The 20,969-nt window shown below is 36.8% G+C and overlaps 2 protein-coding genes across 3 annotated transcripts in view; both read left to right on the top strand.

Moving 5' to 3' along the window:
• LOC309484480 (protein rapunzel) overlaps positions 1–3,318 on the top strand; it is a 4,486-nt gene extending 1,168 nt beyond the window's left edge. The window contains exon 2 of the mRNA XM_082150852.1: positions 1,594–3,318. Coding sequence (XP_082006978.1) covers positions 1,643–2,323 — 681 coding nt within the window. The 5' untranslated portion in view covers positions 1,594–1,642 and the 3' untranslated portion in view covers positions 2,324–3,318. The remainder of the gene's footprint in view (positions 1–1,593) is intronic.
• A 3,063-nt stretch (positions 3,319–6,381) lies between these two features.
• Positions 6,382–10,138, top strand: LOC309483359 (protein rapunzel-like). Of its 2 annotated transcripts, none has more exons than XM_082149149.1 (2): positions 6,382–6,515; positions 8,288–10,138. In XM_082149149.1, exon 2 carries the CDS (start codon positions 8,290–8,292, stop codon positions 9,475–9,477), a length of 1,188 nt encoding a protein of 395 aa, XP_082005275.1. In that variant the 5' UTR covers positions 6,382–6,515; positions 8,288–8,289; the 3' UTR covers positions 9,478–10,138. The 2 variants fall into 2 exon arrangements, with proteins under 2 accessions (XP_082005275.1, XP_082005276.1); XM_082149150.1 differs by having other exon boundaries at positions 6,403–6,633.
• Positions 10,139–20,969: the final 10,831 nt, after the last annotated feature.

Genomic DNA, 20,969 nt, shown 5'->3' with positions numbered 1-20,969 from the left:
TTGTTTCAAGAGGAATTTATTGATTGATAAAATTAAATTAAATATCCCCAAAATATCCCCAACTGAGCAAGCCAAAGGCAACAGTGGCAAGGAACCGAAAAACTTCATCAAGTGACCTAATGGTGTCCTAAAACTCCATCAGGTGACCTAATGGAGAAAAAAAACCTTGGGAGAACCCAGGCTCAGTCGGGGGCCAGTTCTCCTCTGGCATTTATGAGCTAGAGGCCGGATTGTAGTTTGAACTGTAGGATTATATGAATGCCTGGCTGAAGAGATGCGACTTTAATCTAGTTTTAAACACATAAAACATGTTCTATATGTTTTATGTGTCCCAGACAGGCTGTCAGTCTGTGCATTAGTGATGGAAAATTTCAGTGACTTATTTTGCAAGTTATATACACCAGTAGGTGGCAACAAATGATGAGTCAATGAATCCTTTATTCAAAAGATTCATATAAAATAAGCTTATTTAGCAACGAAAGAAGCGACTGGGTGTTTTCCACTTTCTATTGAGATTGTACTAATTAAATATTCAATTAGTTATCTCCAAAGCTCTCTCTATTTTGCTGTAGAACATTAAAGCATTACCCTTCCTCAGAAGTCTGTCCGAAATCAGTTTCGTAAGATACTTTCATGGACTAACATTGCCTGCAATGTCATTGCCTGATAGGGCAGCAAGGCAACAAATCAGCTGCCTAATTTTTCAGACGCAGCCCTACTGTCTGTGGGTGAGTCACTGAGTCATTTCGCCGAACGATTCATTCAGAAACACAAGCTGATTCATTCTGGAACGAAACTAGCGACTGGCTGCATCCAGAATCGCATACTCTCTGGAGTAGGTACTTATAAGTAATGACCGCTAAAAAAGTATGTTCTATAAGTAATATGAGTGGGTGTAGTGTGAATGTCTGGTCGTACTAATATTCACCATGTTGTCATTATCATGTGATCTACCAGCGTCAGTTACATCGCTTCACTGCCATTCATAAATCCTCTCCCGTGGCCTCATCATGGGATAGTAAAGTGTCCATTGAATGCACACTTCAGAATCTTGCCGGAAGAAGTAGGTCATCCGGGTACTTTTTGCCTATGAGTACTGTGAATTCGGACATGCTTCTTTTGTCACATACTGTTTTTCGCCTACAATATAGTAGGGAAGTATGCGATTTTGGATGCAGCCACTGTCTTTATGAGAGAGTCATGGAATCATTCATTCAACCGATTCATTCAAAAATGCTTATTCATTCAAGAACGGAACAAGCGACTCTTTTTTTTTTATGAGTCATTGAATCATTCACTTAACTGTTTCATTCAAAAACGCTGATTCATCCGGGAAGGAAACAAGTACTGTATGCCACATGGAGATGCCAGCATCCTTGCGGTTATTGGGAATCGAAAAGTGTGTGTGAGGAACAGAAAATGTTAAATATTGTTCATATGGACAACTTTGAACAATTTTGGAAGAAACTTCACTCAGCTGCTTTCTATACAAGTGTATAGTGATCATGAGCTTGTTCTAGAAAGTGTATTTTGTGAATATTTTGTAATATTGTGTGAATATTGTGTGAATATTGTGTGTCTTTGTATCACCAGTTTCTTCTTCAGGTAAAGATCACTGAGAAGGGCTCTTCCTCCAGACTCGATGGCTGAAAGTGAGACCTTCGAGGACCCAGAGAAGCTGAAGAGGGGCCTTGTGAAGGTTCTAGAATGTGTGGCCACCATCTCGTCAGCAGCGGCGGTGGTCAATCCCATCTTCGGCGTGGCCGGCTCTCTCATCCGGGTGGTGCTGCACCATGTGGACGATAAAGACATTCAGAAACTCAAACGTGAGTTCGGCAGCGTGAATCGAGCCCTGGATGAAATTTCACAGCAGAATCAGAATGTATTACTTCAGATCAGAAAGGAGACGGTGGATGGTCTGTATTGTCGTCTAGAGGAAAACATTCGTAATCAGTTCTACAAGTTCATGGACACCGTGGAGGCGTCTGCAGCACACGAACAGCGCAAGAAAGAGTTTGAAAGGAGCTTTGTGATCAATCAGTGTGACCAGAACCTGTACACACTTTATGGTGCGGTGATGGGCGAATCAAAGATCTTCAGCCAGCCCATTCTGGAGGTGTACATGAATCATTCGCAGGGTGACCAGCGCGTCATGGAAAACCTCTGCACGCGACTCACATACCTGTTCTGCATCGGCCTCATTGCTCTCATGAGCTACGCTGCCATCGTCGGAGATGATGAAGAAGCTCTGAGCATCGAGTGGGAAGAAAAAATGAAAGATGTGGCCAAAAAAATGTCAGAAGTGCTGAACACTTATGTGTGATTTTAACCCTTGTGACTTTTCTTTCATCTGTCTTTCTATCTTGTCTGTCTATTTTATCAGTCAATGTCCTAGCAACTACTTAGAACATCCCAACTAATGCTCTCACAACCTCTCAAAACCTTAGTTACCCTCTAACAACATCCTAGGAACCACTCAGAAACCCCTAGCAATGGCCAAGCAACAACTCAGAAAACCTTAGTAAGATCGATCGATCTATCTATCTATCTATCTATCTATCTATCTATCTATCTATCTATCTATCTATCTATCTATCTATCTATCTATCTATCTATCTATCTATCTATCTATCTATCTATCTATCTATCTATCTAACCCTAATCTATCTATCTAGGCACCTAGCAACACTCTAGCATCCAAACAGAACACCTAGCAACATCCTAGCAACCACCTATCAACCTGTTAACCCATTTCTAACGTGTTCCTGCAAATATTTGCACTTGTGAAACAAAAGTTATGATACTGTCATACAGCAATATTATTTTCTGCCAGTGATGTTTTCATCTTTCTGTACAGTTTACTACACGCACTCAAACTGAATCTGCCCAAGCCAAAGTCAACATGTTTTTGTTTTCTTTAATGCCAATTAACAAATCTATAATCCTAATAACTTGTATAGCCTTAAAATATTTTTTTCTGTAGATCTCTATCTCTCTAGAATTACATTATATTGCTATATTCTTCTGGCATTGTCTCATGTACTATGCAGAATTGTGAATAAAGATGTGAGAAATACACACACTGTTCCTTTCATTTCAGTCAGTCACAGTGAGCAATGGTGTCAAAGTGAAGGGCACTGTGATCGTGCTTTAAATAGTGTTTTGAGGTTTTTGTCCAATCTATGTGACAGCAGAGAAATTAAAATTAAGCAGGTTGTGTAAATTATTTAGGTAAACTTACTTTATTACATAAACATAATGTAATGCAATTATATAAATGTATCCTTCAATAAAAATAAATTGTCTTGAAAAAAGTTATACTGTATATATATATATATAAATATATATTTTATATGTGTGTGTGTGTGTGTGTGTGTGTGTGTGTGTGTGTGTGTGTGTGTGTGTGTGTGTGTGTGTGTGTGTGTGCATGCATGTAACTTATCCTGACATGCACTAGATGACCCAAATTACATATATGATTTAGCTAATCTAGTTATTCTTCACTGTAAACACAGTTATTACACATTATTGAGATAATAATAATAATAGCAGCTTCATGCTAAAGAACAAGACTATGAATTATAGCTAGATTATTGAAAGTCAAACATGCTAAAATGTTTTAAATATGCATGCAAGTCCTATAGTCCTATCGCTAAGACATTTCAAGATTCACTTTACCCAGTGTGACTTTCCTTCAGACAACTCTTCAGCCAAATCCTGATTAATAAGAGAAGCAGAGAAGTCAGATCTGGAATAAAGTGCGGTCTGCCTCAAAATTGGTAGGTTGTGATCTTTTGAAGACATTTGTCATTTTAGAAAAGGTCTAACAATTCTGAAATATCCTACAGTTCTGTCAGGACCACTATCGTCAAATACGATTGACAATTAGCATACAGTTAGGATTGGCGTTATGGTTCTGTACTGGGCAAGAACTCCCTGTGCATCCATGCAGCCTAGCATGTAATAACCCCCCTGAGGGTAAACAGAAGAGAACCAACATGAATGTATTGCAGATATCATTAATTCAAGATTTTAAAGTACAACATGATTTGAGAATTTATTCTGATTCAAGGGGAACCAGAACGCCAAACTGACTGGACAAGAGGAGGATCTGGGGACGGAGGAGGGTAATTATCTCCTGAGAAACGCGATCGGTGCTGATAATACAGGAGCTTATAAATGAATACAGTGATAGGTGTCGTATTCCTATAGCTAGACGTGGATCATCTGAAAGTCAGCTGATGTGAGCTTGACTAACGTGACCTGCCAGAACTGACGCTATACCCTTAATATCCGTCCGGACAGCTCTTAACCCCTCTTCAGACCATTAACAAATCATCTACGATTAAAGCACTAAAGCAATTAAAACTAAAACCAGAATTTTTGAACAGCACTTATTGTTCATGCTCTATAATTCTTCTGGTATTTATGCATCTGTATTTCATTCCTTGTAATTGATGGAATATACACTGCCTGGCCAAAAAAATAAATAAATCGCTGTTTGGATTTAAATATGTAAATGTTTAAGATTGGATCAGTATTGCAGTGATTATATGTTTCTGGAATGTTAAATGTTTGGCAACAGTTCTTCTAACCCTATAATTGATGGAGTGTGTGCACATCTTGATGGAAATAACATCACAGCATTTATTTCCATCAAGAGGTGCATCAGTTTTTGTCCAAGATGTTGTATTGACAATGCAAGAGTCCAGCACTCTGTAAAGTCTCCTCCAGCACATCCCAAAGACTCTCAATGAATTTAAGCTCTGGACTCAGAGGAGCCGATTCATGAGTGAAAATGATTCTTCATGCTCCATCCCAACCATTCTTTCAAAATTTGAACCTAATGAATCTTGACATTGTCATCCTGGAATATTGCCATGATGTGTCTTCCTACATGGTTGTTTAAGAAATGAAAAGCTACACACTCCATCAATTAGGCTTAGAAGAACTGTTGCCAAACATAATAATCACTGCAATGATGATCCAATCATAGGCTCTTAAGCATTTGTCTATTTAAATCCGATCAGAGACTCTTTCTTTTTTGGCCGGCCAGTGTATACGTGTTGTTTTTCATTTTTATTGATATGTGTTTATATTGTCTCTTAGTGTATGTTATTATTGTCGATGAGCTCACCAGGAAAAATTCTAGACAACTAATGACAATAAATAAGTAAATAGCCACGGAGAGAGCTGAATATACATGATTTTAAGAAATAAGAAAAAGGAAATAATTCTAGGACAATGTGCCAAATGCAATATAAGAATAATGCATTACATTCACCGTCATTGTCCTTCATATGAGTACCAGAGACCAGGGCAAGTTGTCAAAAAGTCTACATTTCTTTGTCAATTTCTACATTTCAAAAATCAATTGCAAACACATGATTTTCTCTAGCAGTGGTTTTCTATGTCATTTTCAAATACCAAGTACAAAACGGTCTGAAATTAAGACATTTTTGTAATTAATTAATTCTAATTGTAATTAATTCTGTTATTAAACCAAAAATTACAGTATCAACATATTCTATTTTATTATAGCTGTTGGATAAACAAGCTGCCAAACATAAAAGCCACACTGAAATACATTCGGAAAAAGATCCACGGTAGACTTCAAATAGCTCTTCTCAAGGTCACATTTTAAATGCATAGACCCACTGTTGGGGCAAGTTGTCACACCGATGCTCTCATTATCTCTTGCTTATACTCACTCACTCACTCACTCACAAACTTATATGTAGCTGCTTTATACATTGTAATTTTACATATTGGAAACTCTAAAAACATTATTTTCAAAAACAACTATTTACCCTCAAAATATTCCCTAAAGGAAAGTGTGACAACTAATACGTAGATTATATGATAGCCTATTAACTTAAATAAATAATTAAAGTAAATATTTAAAAAATGTCATTAAAAATAGCTTCGGAAAGAGCATGCATAGCCTATAGTCCGTGAGCTGTCCATTATCACTGACTGAGGCACAATCTATTAAACATTCGAGTATCGTGATGGCTATAAGAAAATGTAACACTGTACAATAGTATACCTATATGTATACTTTACATTATATGCTATTAAATAGTCTGTAAAAATACCTTGTTTTGGATATTGAGATGCCAAAATCCCAAACCTGCGCACGTTCATGTCCAGCAGCGCGTGAGATGTTGCGCACGACGCACAAATAATCTGCAATTAAACAGTCTCGTGTAAAATTGATGTCTAAATAGGACATCATAGATCCATCCGCAAACAAACTATAAAAATACACTGCTGTCAAATATGAGCCATTGATCCGACAGTTACCAACTGCTTTCCAAAACGACCCCAAACCTATCAGTGCGCGCACAACTCACTCTCTCTCTCAGTCTCTCTCTCTCTCACACACACACGCACGCACATCTTTTCCACAGTGAGCATTTGATCACGACATTTTGCTCTGAAATCGAACCTGAAACTGTGGGAATAATTTGGAAACTTGGAGGTCTTTCCAGCAGCTCTTCATCCTGAGAGGCGTGAGAAACCTGTTTAAATATTTTTTGCTATGATGATGATGATGTTATCTCAGGGATGCGCATAATTAAGACACATCCACGAGGCAGTCTGCATTAGAGCTTTAGAGAGATTAGCAAGGTGTGTCTTGAACTCTGGATTCTCAAATGTAACCTAAATGATTGTGTATTTTATTGAACAACATTACTTTAAAGTAATCTATCATTTTTTTCAGTTGGACAGTTATTCATCTCTGATGCATGGTTGATTTGTAAAGCCACTTTAACTATTCAGGGGTTATTTCAGATTCAAACCATGAACCTTTTCTCATAATTCTATATGACTCTCCTCTGTATGTCACTGTGGTTTTAATTTATGATATATGATATATTACAAACATCTGACAAAAGTGGTGATTGCACATTACCTATTATAGCCTACTGTTGCAGTGGATAGATGCATCATTTAACTAAAAAAAATAAAATTATATATATATATATATATATATATATATATATATATATATATATATATATATATATAGATATATTAATACAGCAAAGGATCCATGTCTTATGATGCCTCATTTACTGTACCTTAGAAGAAAGCTGAACAAAACAGTCATTTATCTTGGCACTTAACAATGCACTCTTTACTTTGCAGAACAACATGGCTATACACTTCAATTAAACACATGATATTTTTTTTTTCACATATGTGAACATAAACCAATACAAATCATATTATTTCTATTTGTAATGTAAATATTTGCACCGAAAGGATTTTGCGATTGAGACAGCCCTTAAAATGGCAGACTCCCTGATCAGTGCCCTGACTATACTGAATAGGGAGCTGAATGAGACGCACCCACGGATTGCCGGAAAATTCCGCCAATGGAGGGGAAAGAGTAAATTATGCAAATAGCAGTTTGCTTAAAGGGTTAGTTCACCCAAAAATGAAAATTCTGTCAGTAATTACTCACCCTCATGTTGTTCCAACCCCGCAAGACCTTCGTTCATCTTCGGAACACAAATTAAGATATTTTTGATTAAATCTGAGAGCTGTCTCACTCCTCCATAGGCTTCTAAGGGACTGAAACTTGCTGGCCCAGAAAAGTTATTAAAGAGATCGTTAATATAGTCCAAGTGACTACAGAGGCTCAATCTTAAGTTTATAAAGCGCCGAAAATACTTTTTGTGCGCAAAAACAAACAAAAATAACGACTTTATTCCACTATTCATTTCCTTCTCTCTGGGCCTCGAGTGAGTTCACGTAGTGTTTTAGCGCAGCGCGTCTGTGTTGTACGTCACACGCATGACACACATGACCAGCGTCGGCCAATAGTGAGCCTACGTGTGACGTACAACACAGGCGTTAAAACACTACGTGAACTCGCTCGAGGCCCAGAGAGAAGGAAATGAATAGTGGAATAAAGTCGTTATTTTTGTGTTTTTTTGCGCACAAAAAGTATTCTTGTCGCTTTATAAACTTAAGATTGAGCCACTGGAGTCACTTGGACTATATTAACGATCTCTTTAATAACTTTTCTGGGCCAGCAAGTTTCAGTCCCTTAGTAGCCTATGGAGGAGTGAGACAGCTCTCAGATTTAATAAAAAATATCTTAATTTGTGTTCCGAAGATGAACGAACGTCTTACGGGGTTGGAACAACATGAGGGTGAGTAATTACTGACAGAATTTTCATTTTTGGGTGAACTAACCCTTTAAATAATTTACAAATGTACCTTAATATTAAACTGCGGTGTTTCTGTGTGTGTTGTGGTTTTGCTTTTAAAGAAATGACCAGTTCACTGGAGAGGGTTGTGGCCCAGAAGAAGGAGGCCATTGAAGCAGTGATGGAGATGTTTGAGAGAGGAGCCGAGGTGTTGGCCAGCGCTGTTGGAGAGATGTCGCCGCTCTTCGAGGCTGCAGCTCCAGTCCTCAAGCTCGTCCTCAACAATGTGGAAAGCAAGGAGATCACATATGTCAAAGATCAGTTTCTAGTTGTGAGGAGCAAGTTAGATGTCCTCTCATCTCAGCTACAAGACATTGACTCTGAGATTAGGAGGAGGCGTTTGGATACCCAGTTCTTCTCTGTGGAGGAAAATTTGCGGAACCAGTTCAGAAAATACATTGACATTCTGGAGGCCAAACCTGAGTATAAGGAGGTAAAAAAACGCTTGTTCTTGGAGCATTTTTTCATAACAGGAGGAGAGAAGAACCTCTGTGTGCTTTATGATGCTGTGTTGGGGAACAGCACATTTGGGGAGCCAATCCTGGATGTTGTGGAACAATACGAGGCCAGAAACAGAAGGGTCCTGGAAGATTTCTGCGTCAGGCTGAAGGAGCTGCTCTGCCTGGGAATAATCGCTCTGCTGGGATATTGTTTCCTTACTCAGGGAGAAGAAGCAGAGCAGGAGAAGATTCAAGACTGGAGCGCAAAGATCCAAGAAATTGAGATGAAAATGAAGGAAGCGATTGAGAAATGTGTGCATTCGTTTCCAGAGCAAGCTGAACTGGACATCAAGAGGCTTGTGAAGGAGAGAGAGGATGGGAACCTCCAGGAAACGGCCAAGGAACTGCTGGACTTCCTGGTGAAGAAGTACGACTGGGTGAGCTGGTCCATCAGAGGCGTTAGTGACTTGGGCAAAATTAGGAACTTTCGAGCTGGACAAAACTTTCAGAGTGTGGCCGGACAGAGTTATTTTGAAGTATCTGAAGGAAATGACATAAACCTGGTGGTCTCGTTCTGCAGCGCCCCTCAGCCTGTGCCCAACGAGAGCATCAAACAGATGATGGAAGGTCCTGCGAGGAAGGGAGATGCCAAAGCTGTCGTGGAGCTTCTGGAGAAGCATTTAGCTGGCTTTCTGGTTCATGCCGTCAGTCGTCACAAGGAGAGCTTCGCTGTGTCGAGTTTCCCTGAAGAATGTCACTACTGGGACAAACACAAGAACGTGAATGTCTGTGTGCATGCAGAGGAGGTTTAGACATTAACTAGCATGTTATATGTTTGGCAACAGTTCTTCTAGCCCTGATTGATGAAGTGTGTAGCTTTTCATTTCTTAAAAAAACAAAACATGTAGGAAGACACATCATGACCATATTCCAGATGACAATGTCAAGATTCATCAGGCTCAAATTGTGAAGGAATGGTTGGGATGGAGCATGAAGAATCATCTCTGAGTCCAGATATTAAATTCATTGAGAGTCTTTGGGATGTGCTGGAGGAGACTTTACAGAGTGCTGGACTCTTGCATTGTCAATACAACATCTTGACCAAAAGTTGATGCACCTCTTGATGGAAATAAATGTTGTGATGTTATTTCCATCAAGAGATGTGTCAATTTTTTGTCAAGATATTTTATTGACACTTCAAGAGTTCTATATACTGTATATATAGATATATAAAATGTATGTAATATGTACACAAATGTAGGACTTATCTGATCTACTGAATAACTGATATTTTCAAACAAAATAGTTTGGCTATTTGTGCTGCATTACTTGCCATGTTTACACATCATAATGTCAGAACATAACTGAATGTCTATCTGAAAACATTCCCTTTAAACGCAATAGGCAGCAAACATGTTAAATATTGTGATGTTATGTAAACAAATGCTTTGTGGTAATAAAATCTTAAGCAACGAGACTGGACGGTATACTGGCTAAGAAAAGTGCTTCCCCATTTAGCCTGCGTGATAATAACCTGAACTGACAGTATCTGTTCCTCATCAGCCATAAAACAGCCCATGGCAGGACGTCTCGGGGAACTAATGCACATGCACAGCACAGCTCATCAGGATTCTAGACTAAAATATGCCCTTTAAAAATTCATGTCAGTTCAAAGTTGAATTTATACATTTCCAAGAAACAACTTGAATATTTGCTGGTTTAGCTTTTTTCAAGATTATACACTCCAAAAAATATTTCTTTTTTGAATTGCATATAAAATGTTCATCCATTTGGAGTACAACGCTACTATACGAACAAATATTGTGATACTATACGTGATGCATATGTCACTCATAATAAATGAAACTGTTATGAAACAGGTATGTTTCCTGGCACATTTTACTATTAACTACTTGCATCTATTTTATTTTATTTAAATAATCATATTTTCAAAATACACGTATTCAAATAGCTTAGAATCAGTATAAACAATTAAATGTATTCAGTTAAAAAGTATGAACATGGTTAATATATGGCCAGCTGTGGAACAAGTAATATTCAACAGTTAAAATTTGAGATTGAAACAGATTGGATTTATTGATGATAAATATATAAACCTAGTTATTGTGCATTTAAAACACATTTAGTTTATTAGTACTATTACAGACATTTATGTACGACTGACAAATATGCATCATGTTAAGTTTGTGTTAAAACTGTAATCCACATGAATGGAAATTTGATATGCAATTAAAATGCATAAAGTTTAAATTTAGGCCTATATATTTTTGTGATAGTCAATAATAAATCTAATTTCAGTGTCCTGTTTTGTACGGCCTGTTTCACATTAACATGACTTATAAGCGATTGTTGACATTCATTGCTATTAACTCTCTGAAGTGGACACATATAGCACTCAAAGCCACTTCTAATTAAATTACTGCTTTTGTACATAAGTCAGCAGATTCTGGCCATGGGCTGCAGACACAGAGGGTGAGTAACCTTTCACTGGTAATATACGGACAACGAGCTCAGAGTGCTGTGTTCAGCTCTCCAGATCCACTCATTAAGATCACTGAAGTGCGGAGTGAGGGAACAATCCATCATTTTACACTCAGGAGGGCCTTAAGCTACAGTGTGTTATTCTGTTTTAGCATGCACTACTGCTACAAGAAATGATGCTCTTAAAACATACGGATCTGCTGTTTGTGTTTGCTGAGTTTTTACATAAAGACTGCTGACTTGTTGTCTGGGTCCAAAAAAAAAAAAAAAAGGTTTAAGCATTAAAGGTTAGTTCACACAAATGCGTCATGGTGCTCATATGAACGCGTGCTGGAGATTAAAATTTTGCAAATAAAGTGGTTAAAAAAAAAATCGCAACCAGAGCACTCATAATATTGAGGTTAAACCACTGGAGTCATATGGATTACTTTAATGATGCCTTTACTACCTTTCTGTAGGCATTTGAATCCATATGAATTCGTAAAACTAATCCATGTGAATCGAGCGGTTTAGGCCAAATTTTCTGAAGAGACACTCAATCTCATTGGTTCTTGCTGAAGCTCAAACGTGCTGCGTAACACGAGAATGAATCTCATTGGTTCTTGCTGAAGCTCAAACGTGCTGCGTAACACGAGAATTAATCTCATTGGTTCTTGCTGAAGTTCAAACGTGATGCGTAACACAAGAATGAACCTCATTGGTTCTTGCTGAAGCTCAAACGTGCTGCGTAACACGAGAATGAACCTCATTGGTTCTTGCAGAAGCTCAAACGTGCTGCGTAACACGAGAATGAACCTCATTGGTTCTTGCAGAAGCTCAAACATGATGCGTAACACGAGAATGAACCTCATTGGTTCTTGCTGAAGCTCAAACGTGCTGCGTAACACGAGAATGAACCTCATTGGTTCTTGCTGAAGCTCAAACGTGCTGCGTAACACGAGAATAAACCTCATTGGTTCTTGCTGAAGCTCAAACGTGCTGCGTAACACGAGAATGAACCTCATTGGTTCTTGCTGAAGCTCAAACGTGCTGCGTAACACGAGAATAAACCTCATTGGTTCTTGCTGAAGCTCAAACGTGATGCGTAACACGAGAATGAACCTCATTGGTTCTTGCTGAAGCTCAAACGTGATGCGTAACACGAGAATGAACCTCATTGGTTCTTACTGAAGCTCAAACGTGCTGCGTAACACGAGAATGAACCTCATTGGTTCTCGCTGAAGGTCAAACGTGCTGCGTAACACGAGAATGAACCTCATTGGTCACACTGATGTGTGAGTTGATGAATGTTTATATGTGAATAAAAGCTTAAATTAAATCTGTTTATCATATAAAGCGATCGAGTCTCTTCAGATCCTTCGGACTAAACCACTCAATTCATGTGGATTAGTTTAACGATCTCTTTATGAACTTTTTGAAGTGTCAAAGTGGTTTTTACTTAGCTGTCAATAGAAGGACAGAAAGCTCTCAGATTTCATCAAAAAGATCTTTATTTGTGTTCCGAAGACGAATGAAAGTCTTACGGAGTTGAACGACATGAGGGTGAGTAATTAATGACAGAATTTTCATTTTTGGGTGAATTATCCATGTAAGGAAGTTTGTTCCAGACTTATTTACACACACTCTCGAATCAAACAGAACGTGGATTTGAGTTATGGTCAGTCACAGAAAGAGTTACAGTCAGTCACAGAAAGAGACATTGTTTTGGATTGTTTCAATAAACCAGTTTTTTTAAGCATATATGGCCTATTGCATGGTGTGGCTGCAGTTTTTGCTTCTTTTGGTTCCTTTTCACCATGTATTTGACATCAACTTTTAAGAGCTGTGATATTCACAAAGAGGTTTGAATTGGTGCCTTTTGTAGTAAAAAAAAAGTAGTGGATTATCATTTCCATGTGATTTCGTTGACAGGTGGAGCTCTCAGGAATTAAACTTCTGTTGAAATTGACTTGTGGTTTCTACAGATGCATATCAACAGTTATCAACCTTGGAGTTCATGGTATGTGTCTTAAATGGCTTAAATATTCTATGTGCAAAAATAATATTATTTATGTTGTTACTGGAGCCAGAATTACAAGCTGCACCTTTACATTTTGGTAGCTTTGAATTTAATTTGTATTATTCTAAATGTATATGTATTTGTATTTTCTAAACCAGCTCGTTCTCCTCCTTCAGAGTCTGAATGGAAACAAATGTCTCAGCAAATAGAAAACTCAAGTATTCATTAGCGGTTGAGGCTTCTGTCCTGGTTGGAGTTATTGATCCATGTGGTGTCCATCTCTGATAAAGGTTTAGTGGCTTACACACCTGTCTGTTATTAAAACAAAACAAATGTATTTTATTTCAGTTTGACCTTTTATTCTAAATAACAAAAAGAAACAGTGTTTGTTGCCATGCACATTCTGCTGGCAGATGGCGCTAAAACACACTGAAACTAATGGATGATGTTTAACATAACCAAACACAAGACTGTAATGACAACTAAACAAAGTTTTTTTTCGCTATTTAGTTCTTAAAACAGTTAAAATACATACTTTAACAGATGCTTTACAAACTACGGCTTTGTTGTTATAGCTATGATGAAAATAAAGGCCCAACCTACTCTAGGAAAGTCAATATCAATATTTAATAAACCAATAAGTGATTTTATGAAACCCAGCTTCATAGCACTGCCAGAGATGGCAGATCCATCCCATGATACCTCACTCTGGCTGCATCTGCCAATCACAGCCTGAGCTAATGACATTACCTATTCGTGGACCATCGACCGGCCTCATGCCTTTAAGTGGCCTGATCTGATAAAAAGCATTAAAACATTTGTACCGTGACACACACCAGCTCACCCTCAGCCTCCGCACTGGATTTATCCTTCTGATGCGTCTGGTTGTGCCTATATAAGATCTCTGAATATGTAGTTTTCCTCACAGAATGGTAATGGTAACTAATGAATTATCCTACAAGCATTCCTCTCATATGATTTGAAGCTCAGTGTCGTACAGCACATCATTCGCTGCGTGTCTGCCTCTGAGGACACACGTCAGCGCTCTGGAATCTCTCTCCGTCTCACGGTTTTCTCTCTTGTGCTGAGATAAGCTCAACTCCTCCGCTCTGTTGACTCTAAACAGTGTGTGTGTCTCCTCCTCAGCACTGTGGTATATCAGACAGACTGTCAATACACTGGCCTCTTTTCCCACAACACTCCTTCAGCTCTCACAGGAAGCAACCGCTTCCCTTCCATGACAGAGACTCGCTTTCATGCCAGTAATAATACATTTTTAAAAAGCAAGGTGTGAAAAAAGTGTAAATATCTGGTGGATTGAAGTGCAGTGTAGATATAGAGCATTTAAAAAATATATATATATATATATTTTTTTTTTACTGATATTCACACATCAGTTATTGGTAGTTTAAAATCAGGTCTACAGATTGATGCCATCTAGTGGGTCTCTAAAGAACAGCACCCTACAATGGCATTACAAGACTTCCACAGAGTTCAAAGGTCAACCTATGTGCAAAAAATATGTATTTATTATTTGCATATTTATTTGACTTTTTACGTTTAAGTTTGCTAAGACTGTAAGAAGCCTCTTATGCTCACCAAGGCTCCATTTAATTGATCGAAAATATAGTAAAAACAGTGCTTTTGTGAAATATTGTTAAAATTTAATAGAACAGTTTTCTATTGTAATATAATTAAAATGTAATTTATTCCTGTAATGCAAAGGTGGATTTTCAGCATCATTGCTCCAGTCTTCAGTGTCACATGATCCTTTAGAAATAATTATAATATGCTGATTTGCTGCTCAGGAAACATTTATTATTATCAATGTTGAAAACATTTTTAATATTTTTGTGGAAACTTTGATACATTTTTCAGGATTCTTTGAGTTGAGTAAACAGCATTTAATTGAAATACAAATATTTTACAATATTATACATTTCTTTACTGTCACTTTTGATTGTTGTGTCCTAACTGAATAAAAGTATTAATTGCACAAAAAAAACTAAAAAACTAAAACTTTTATTGTCTGCGTCCGAAATCACATACTCTCTTGAGTTGGTACTTATTTTGAATAAGTAATTACTTCACTACCACTAAAAAGTATATTCTAGAATATGTGTAGTATGAATGTTATCTGGACGTACTAATATTCACCATGTTGTCATTATCATGTGACCTATCAGCATCAGTTGGTTCACTTCACTGCCATTCACAAATCCTCTCCTGTGGCCTCATGGGATAGTAAAGTGTCCATCGTATGCACACTTCAGAATCTCACAGGAAGTATAGGCCATCCGGTTATTTTATGAGTACTGTGAATTCAGACATATATCACATACTGTTTTTCACCTATACTACTATATAATGAAATATGCAATTTCGGATGCATCGTTAGTTTTTCAGTTTATCCCACCGACACGTTTTTACTGTTTCCAAAAGTAAAAATATGATAGTTGATTCTGCATACTGGTTATCTGACACATAAAAAAAGCAAAACATTTGGCAATCTCTGTGACAGTCTTATAGAAATAGGAAAAACAGTTACTCATGAGTGATTAAGCTGGGTTTACAATCTGCTCCCTTTGTTGGGCTCTCTGCATGTGGGTATTTATTTTGGGATGCGAGTTTAATTATCCGAATGTGAAGGGTAAAGAGCGTGAGAAAGAAAACAAAGAAGAGAAAAAAATCAGTATGAACTGAATTTGGAACAGAGGAAGTAAAAACTGAAGAATATAAAGAAAAATGAAGAACATTACAAGACCTATGAGCTTAAGCTCATACAAAAAAAATATTCGTCCACAAATACGGCTACAATATTTTAAAATTACAGGCAACCACAGCTGGTATGTTTTTAGTTTTTTTTAGTTTTTTTTTACGGTAAATAGCTTGCAACCAGCTGCCAGTTTTTTACCGTAAACTTTAGTTCAATGCCGTAAAACATAAATATTTCTACCATATTTTTTTTTTTACGGTAAAGTACTGGCAACCTCAGCTGCCATTTTTTTTACCGTAAATTTGAGTTCAATTATGTAAAATATAAAAATTGCTATCGTATATTTTACGATAAGGTACTATATATAGTAAGGGTACATACTGTTAAGCAATTAACATGTCTTTTCCGTTGCTTTTTTACAGTTTTTTACAGTGTAGCTTCAGCTGTAAATGTTGAGTTGACCTGGCATTTGTTAAACATGAGTACAGACGGCTGGATGTTTTCCCATGGATTTCACAACTATTTTCACCGAGCTCATGTAAATGGTGCACTGGACAGCATTTCACAATACATACAGATGTCTCATACAAAATATTCCTAAATAAGCATGTTGCACTTTTATAATATCCGTCTTTCAAACTACCACAAACAAACACGTGCAATTTGAAACTGATGACCCTTTTGGCTAAAGTACACAGTGAAAACTTGTCTGACAGGAACTGGCTAAACAAACAGGGTCATATGGGAGGAGAGGAAAGATCTGGTGTGGATTCCAGCGAACTTTATCTCTGGACTGGGAATGATTCATTAAACACTTCTTTTATCTGTTAAGTTATTTCCCTGAACTTCACCCTGGACATCGTCCAGATACTCTTCATCTTTTTGTTGAAGGTATGTTATCCTCCTGAGACCCATACAATTTTTTTATTTTAATTTAGTTTTTTTTCATGTCATAACATTGTATAAAGCATAAGAAACAAATGGTAAAAAAAAAAAAAACATTTAAAAAAAATGATATTTTATTCATATGTTATGCTATGTCCTCTGTAGTGGACACCAGGACTCAGTTGTTTAAAAAATAAAATGACATGAAATTAAATGTATAGGCAAAAACAATGGGATTTGTTTTTTTCAATCACCAATACATTTTGGGGTTTCAGGATTTATTTTAACTAAAATTTGTATAAAGATGATTCTTAAGATATATAATGGAATGAATTGATACACAATTTTACTTTATGCAATATGTGGGTATGGCCATAAATTAATATTCCCATTCAATGCAATGTACACTATATAATGCGTACATTAATGTGTTCTTGGAGCAATATTTAATGAAAAAAGAAGTGTAATAATTGGAGTAATAATTTGCAACATTTTAATTATAATGTCTAATATTTCAAAGGAATATTGATGTATAATTTATTTCCATATTCACTTGTTGTGTCTCCCAAAATGCCTGATAAACATGATGTAAGTGCTGATGTCCTCTACAGTGGACGTGTATGAAATCAATGCCCTGTTCTCTGTAACAAAGTCATTTTTTGTTTTGAAACCCCATTACGTTTTCCTGAGATGTTGGTTTATGAAATACAATTTGAAAAGCAGTCCGATTTAAATTACAATTACAATATATTATCATATTTCCATAAGAGTGCTACATTTGATCACTAAATTAATGTCAGACATTTTTAAAGACCAAGGATAAGTTGTTTTCATGGTGAAACCTCCAAACATTTGGTATCTGTCCTGAATGTGCTCTTTACATGTGACATGTATGGTGTTTAGAAATTCACTAAAATATGATGTCCACTACAGTGGCCAAAAGTCTATTCCTGGGTCCCAGGAGGTTAAGGACAAATGATTTATACAGTACATTTAATATTTGAACCATTACCAGGGAAGGGGAATTTTAGACCTATTAAATATTAAGTCGCATTATATTCACATGAACATATTTAGCCATTACAAAGTATAATATTTTAACAAATGAACCAAGCTGCTCTTTATAGCTTCTTTCCTGACAAAACCACAAGAGCCATCTGTGAGACACAGCCTTCCTCTAGCCGTCCATCTGTGTGTGTGTGTGTGTGTGACAGTCTAAACGTTCATGCTGATATATTTAATCTCTGAGTTCTTGGTGGAGCATCACATGAACGCCAAAGTGACCCTGTACCGTGATAAAACCCAAACAAAATGGATGTCCTTCAGGCAATAACATTGGATTCACATAACGATTTCTGTGCACTTCCATTTTAAATTCACAACTATGTCACAACTATGAATCATCAGTGTTGCTGAGCATGAGGACAACCAGATGACAAACTAAGGTTAAATGACAAATGATCATAAATTCACTCCAGTGGCCTTCATAGGACAATACGGCCACACATTAATGAAGATCTGCAAAGCGGTGACCTTCTCTTTTCATCACTGTCTGGGTTGTAATCACATTTGCCATTTGCATAAGGATTTTAAAGGGCAAAGAGAGAGAGATGCTGAAGAAAACCTGCCTGAAATCAATAGACACACGTAAAGCCGGACAAAACACTGATAAACAAACTCACCATCAAGATGGGAACTAAAAAGATGTCGGATTTAGCACACCTTGCTTTACTTTACAAGATATATGATATAAAAAAATATAATCACACTTTAGTTTAGGGTACAATTCTCACCATTAAACTATTAAACTCAAACTCCTAATTACTGCTTATTAATAGTAAGGTTTAAGTATTGGGTTTAGGGATGTAGAATATGGTCATGCAGAATAAAGCATTAATATGTGCTTTATTAGTACTAATAAACAGCCAATATCCTAGTAATATGCATGCTAATAAGTATAGTGAGAATTGGACCATAAACTAAAGTGTTACCAAAAATGTTATACATATATAAAATGGCAAACTGGCTACTATAAAGAACTATTAAATTGTATTGATTTTGTTTTAACAGTAGCCTATGTAAAAATACATAAAGCTTAAAAAATATTTGGACCAGTGGATCATGTAGAATTCAAACTTCCTTTTGAAAGGAACTATTTAAAATATGCATACGTCCAGATATCTTCAAAAAAATAAAAAATAAAAATAATAATTTATGTGGAATAAAGTGCCATTATATGGATTTTTTTTTTTTTTTTTTTTTTTTTTTTACTGCAGTTACTGTCATTTCCTCTGAAGCTTGTCCAGACCAGAGGAAACAGAGATATTCAGGTCTGTCATTAAAGCAGTGTTCATCCTTTGACACGTTTGTTCATAGTTCACTGAAACCTCTCTGCTTATGTCCTGCGACCTGGACGCAGCTGTTCCCTGACACACTGCTTGATAGAAAATGAAAAGGATCAACAAAATAAGAATTAAACCCAAAAGACTTAGCTGGCAAAATATTAACGCAACACAGCAGCTTATTTGCATTGGATATTTCCTCATTCATACGGTTGATCTTGTTTGCCTCACATGACAGAAGTTGATCGTTGACACATTTACAATGAAGCATATTCCAATTACATATTTCGCTAGAACACACTTCATTTTGATAGCCAACGCAAACCATATGATTATGTCATTCTTGGAAGACAAACCTGAATGTTCGTTTAGTTTCAGTTAAGACAAACCTGTCTGAATAATATCCACTTAACAGTTAGTCAGCATAGCCTGAATCTAATTCCCACATAAAATAGTTCTCACAATTTACTCTTACACTTCCCCAATAGGCATGCTAATACTTGTTTATTAAAAAAAATAAAAAATGTGTCTGCTAGTATGGATTTATAAAACAAACAAAAAATCTAGACAGATTTTTCCTTCACAAAAAAATCTACATGAACCAAAGTGACATCTTGTGGCTACATACTACTCAGTAAACATCACAGATCAGCATTATAAACACTATAGATCTTACTAATATATGTAAGGCATTTTGTATTTAAGATAAGGATAAAAACATACAAAAGCTAATGATGTTGTGCCAGTGGCGTTTGCTAAGGCAAGCAGCTCGTATGTGTTTCTCAAAACCCCTAACCGTAAGCAATAAACTTGTGCTGGGCATAAATCACGCCTCAAATTTTGCATTTAATTCAACATTTAAATATTATTGATGAAAAATGTCATCATGACGACATTGCAGTGAACTATACCGCCCTTTTTTTGCACACCTAGCATAACTGTCAAGCATTATGATGACAGATTTGTTGTTGTTGTTCAGATGAAATTAAAAGCTTAATCCACTTATTAACTTTAGGCTAATTCATGACTCATGAAAAAAAAAAAAAAAAAGGGCAGGGATTTCAAATACAGCAAATGGCTACTTGGAAGTCACACCTTAACAAACTACCAGACCTGGAAGTTATCTCAGATTGTCTTTGCATATTGTCTATGGATGTTTTATGCATTTTAGACAAAGAGGCCAATTAACATGTTCCCTAACCTTAACATTTTTACATTTACAGGTGACAAATGCTTAGAGAAGCACAACCTGCATACAACTGGAGGCATCATTCATGTCCATATCCCAAATAAAACGGGAAGTGAAGTTTAATTCTTAGGAACTAACTATTAGTAATTTGTTTGGAAAGTATGGATCCTAAATCTGCCAGGGTCCTGTTTACTGTTTATCAAGCATGTGCATCAGCGAACACACCCGCTGCTGTGCTACCGAGGGCACGTCATGCTTTATAAGCACAACTGATTTGCATAGTGCGAGATCTAACAGTGACATGAAGATTTGAAATGCTAATGCCAGACCCGCTGTAATCCACAACAGCCCCTTATTGTCCTTCTACAGACGAATCATTGCATGCCAGCGTGTCCCAGCGACCGCTTCAGCACAAAGCCACTGGGTTTGTCCTCCTGCCATGCTGAAAACAGTGGAGTCTTTCTTTGCCATGTAAAGTGTGTGACGGAAATGACCTAGAAGCATCGTGCCCCCAAGAGCTGTTTTCACACTCATTTCAGATTGGCAAGTGTTGCTCCACAAAATCTCCTAAAAGAAGGACAATGTGAAGACAACAACTTGATTATTTGCATATTTTTTTTTAAATAGTAATAATTTTGCTTTCTAATGCATGGTATCAACTACTGTTTGGG

This window comes from Leuciscus leuciscus, assembly GCF_965113295.1.
Source record: "Leuciscus leuciscus genome assembly, chromosome: 20".
NCBI lineage: Eukaryota > Metazoa > Chordata > Actinopteri > Cypriniformes > Leuciscidae > Leuciscus > Leuciscus leuciscus.
This window is presented reverse-complemented; position numbering and strand designations above follow the sequence as displayed.

Coding starts and splice junctions, on each gene's coding strand:
- LOC309483359 (XM_082149149.1), top strand. CDS start 8,290: ATGACCAGTTCACTGGAGAGGGTTGTGGCCCAGAAGAAGGAGGCCATT.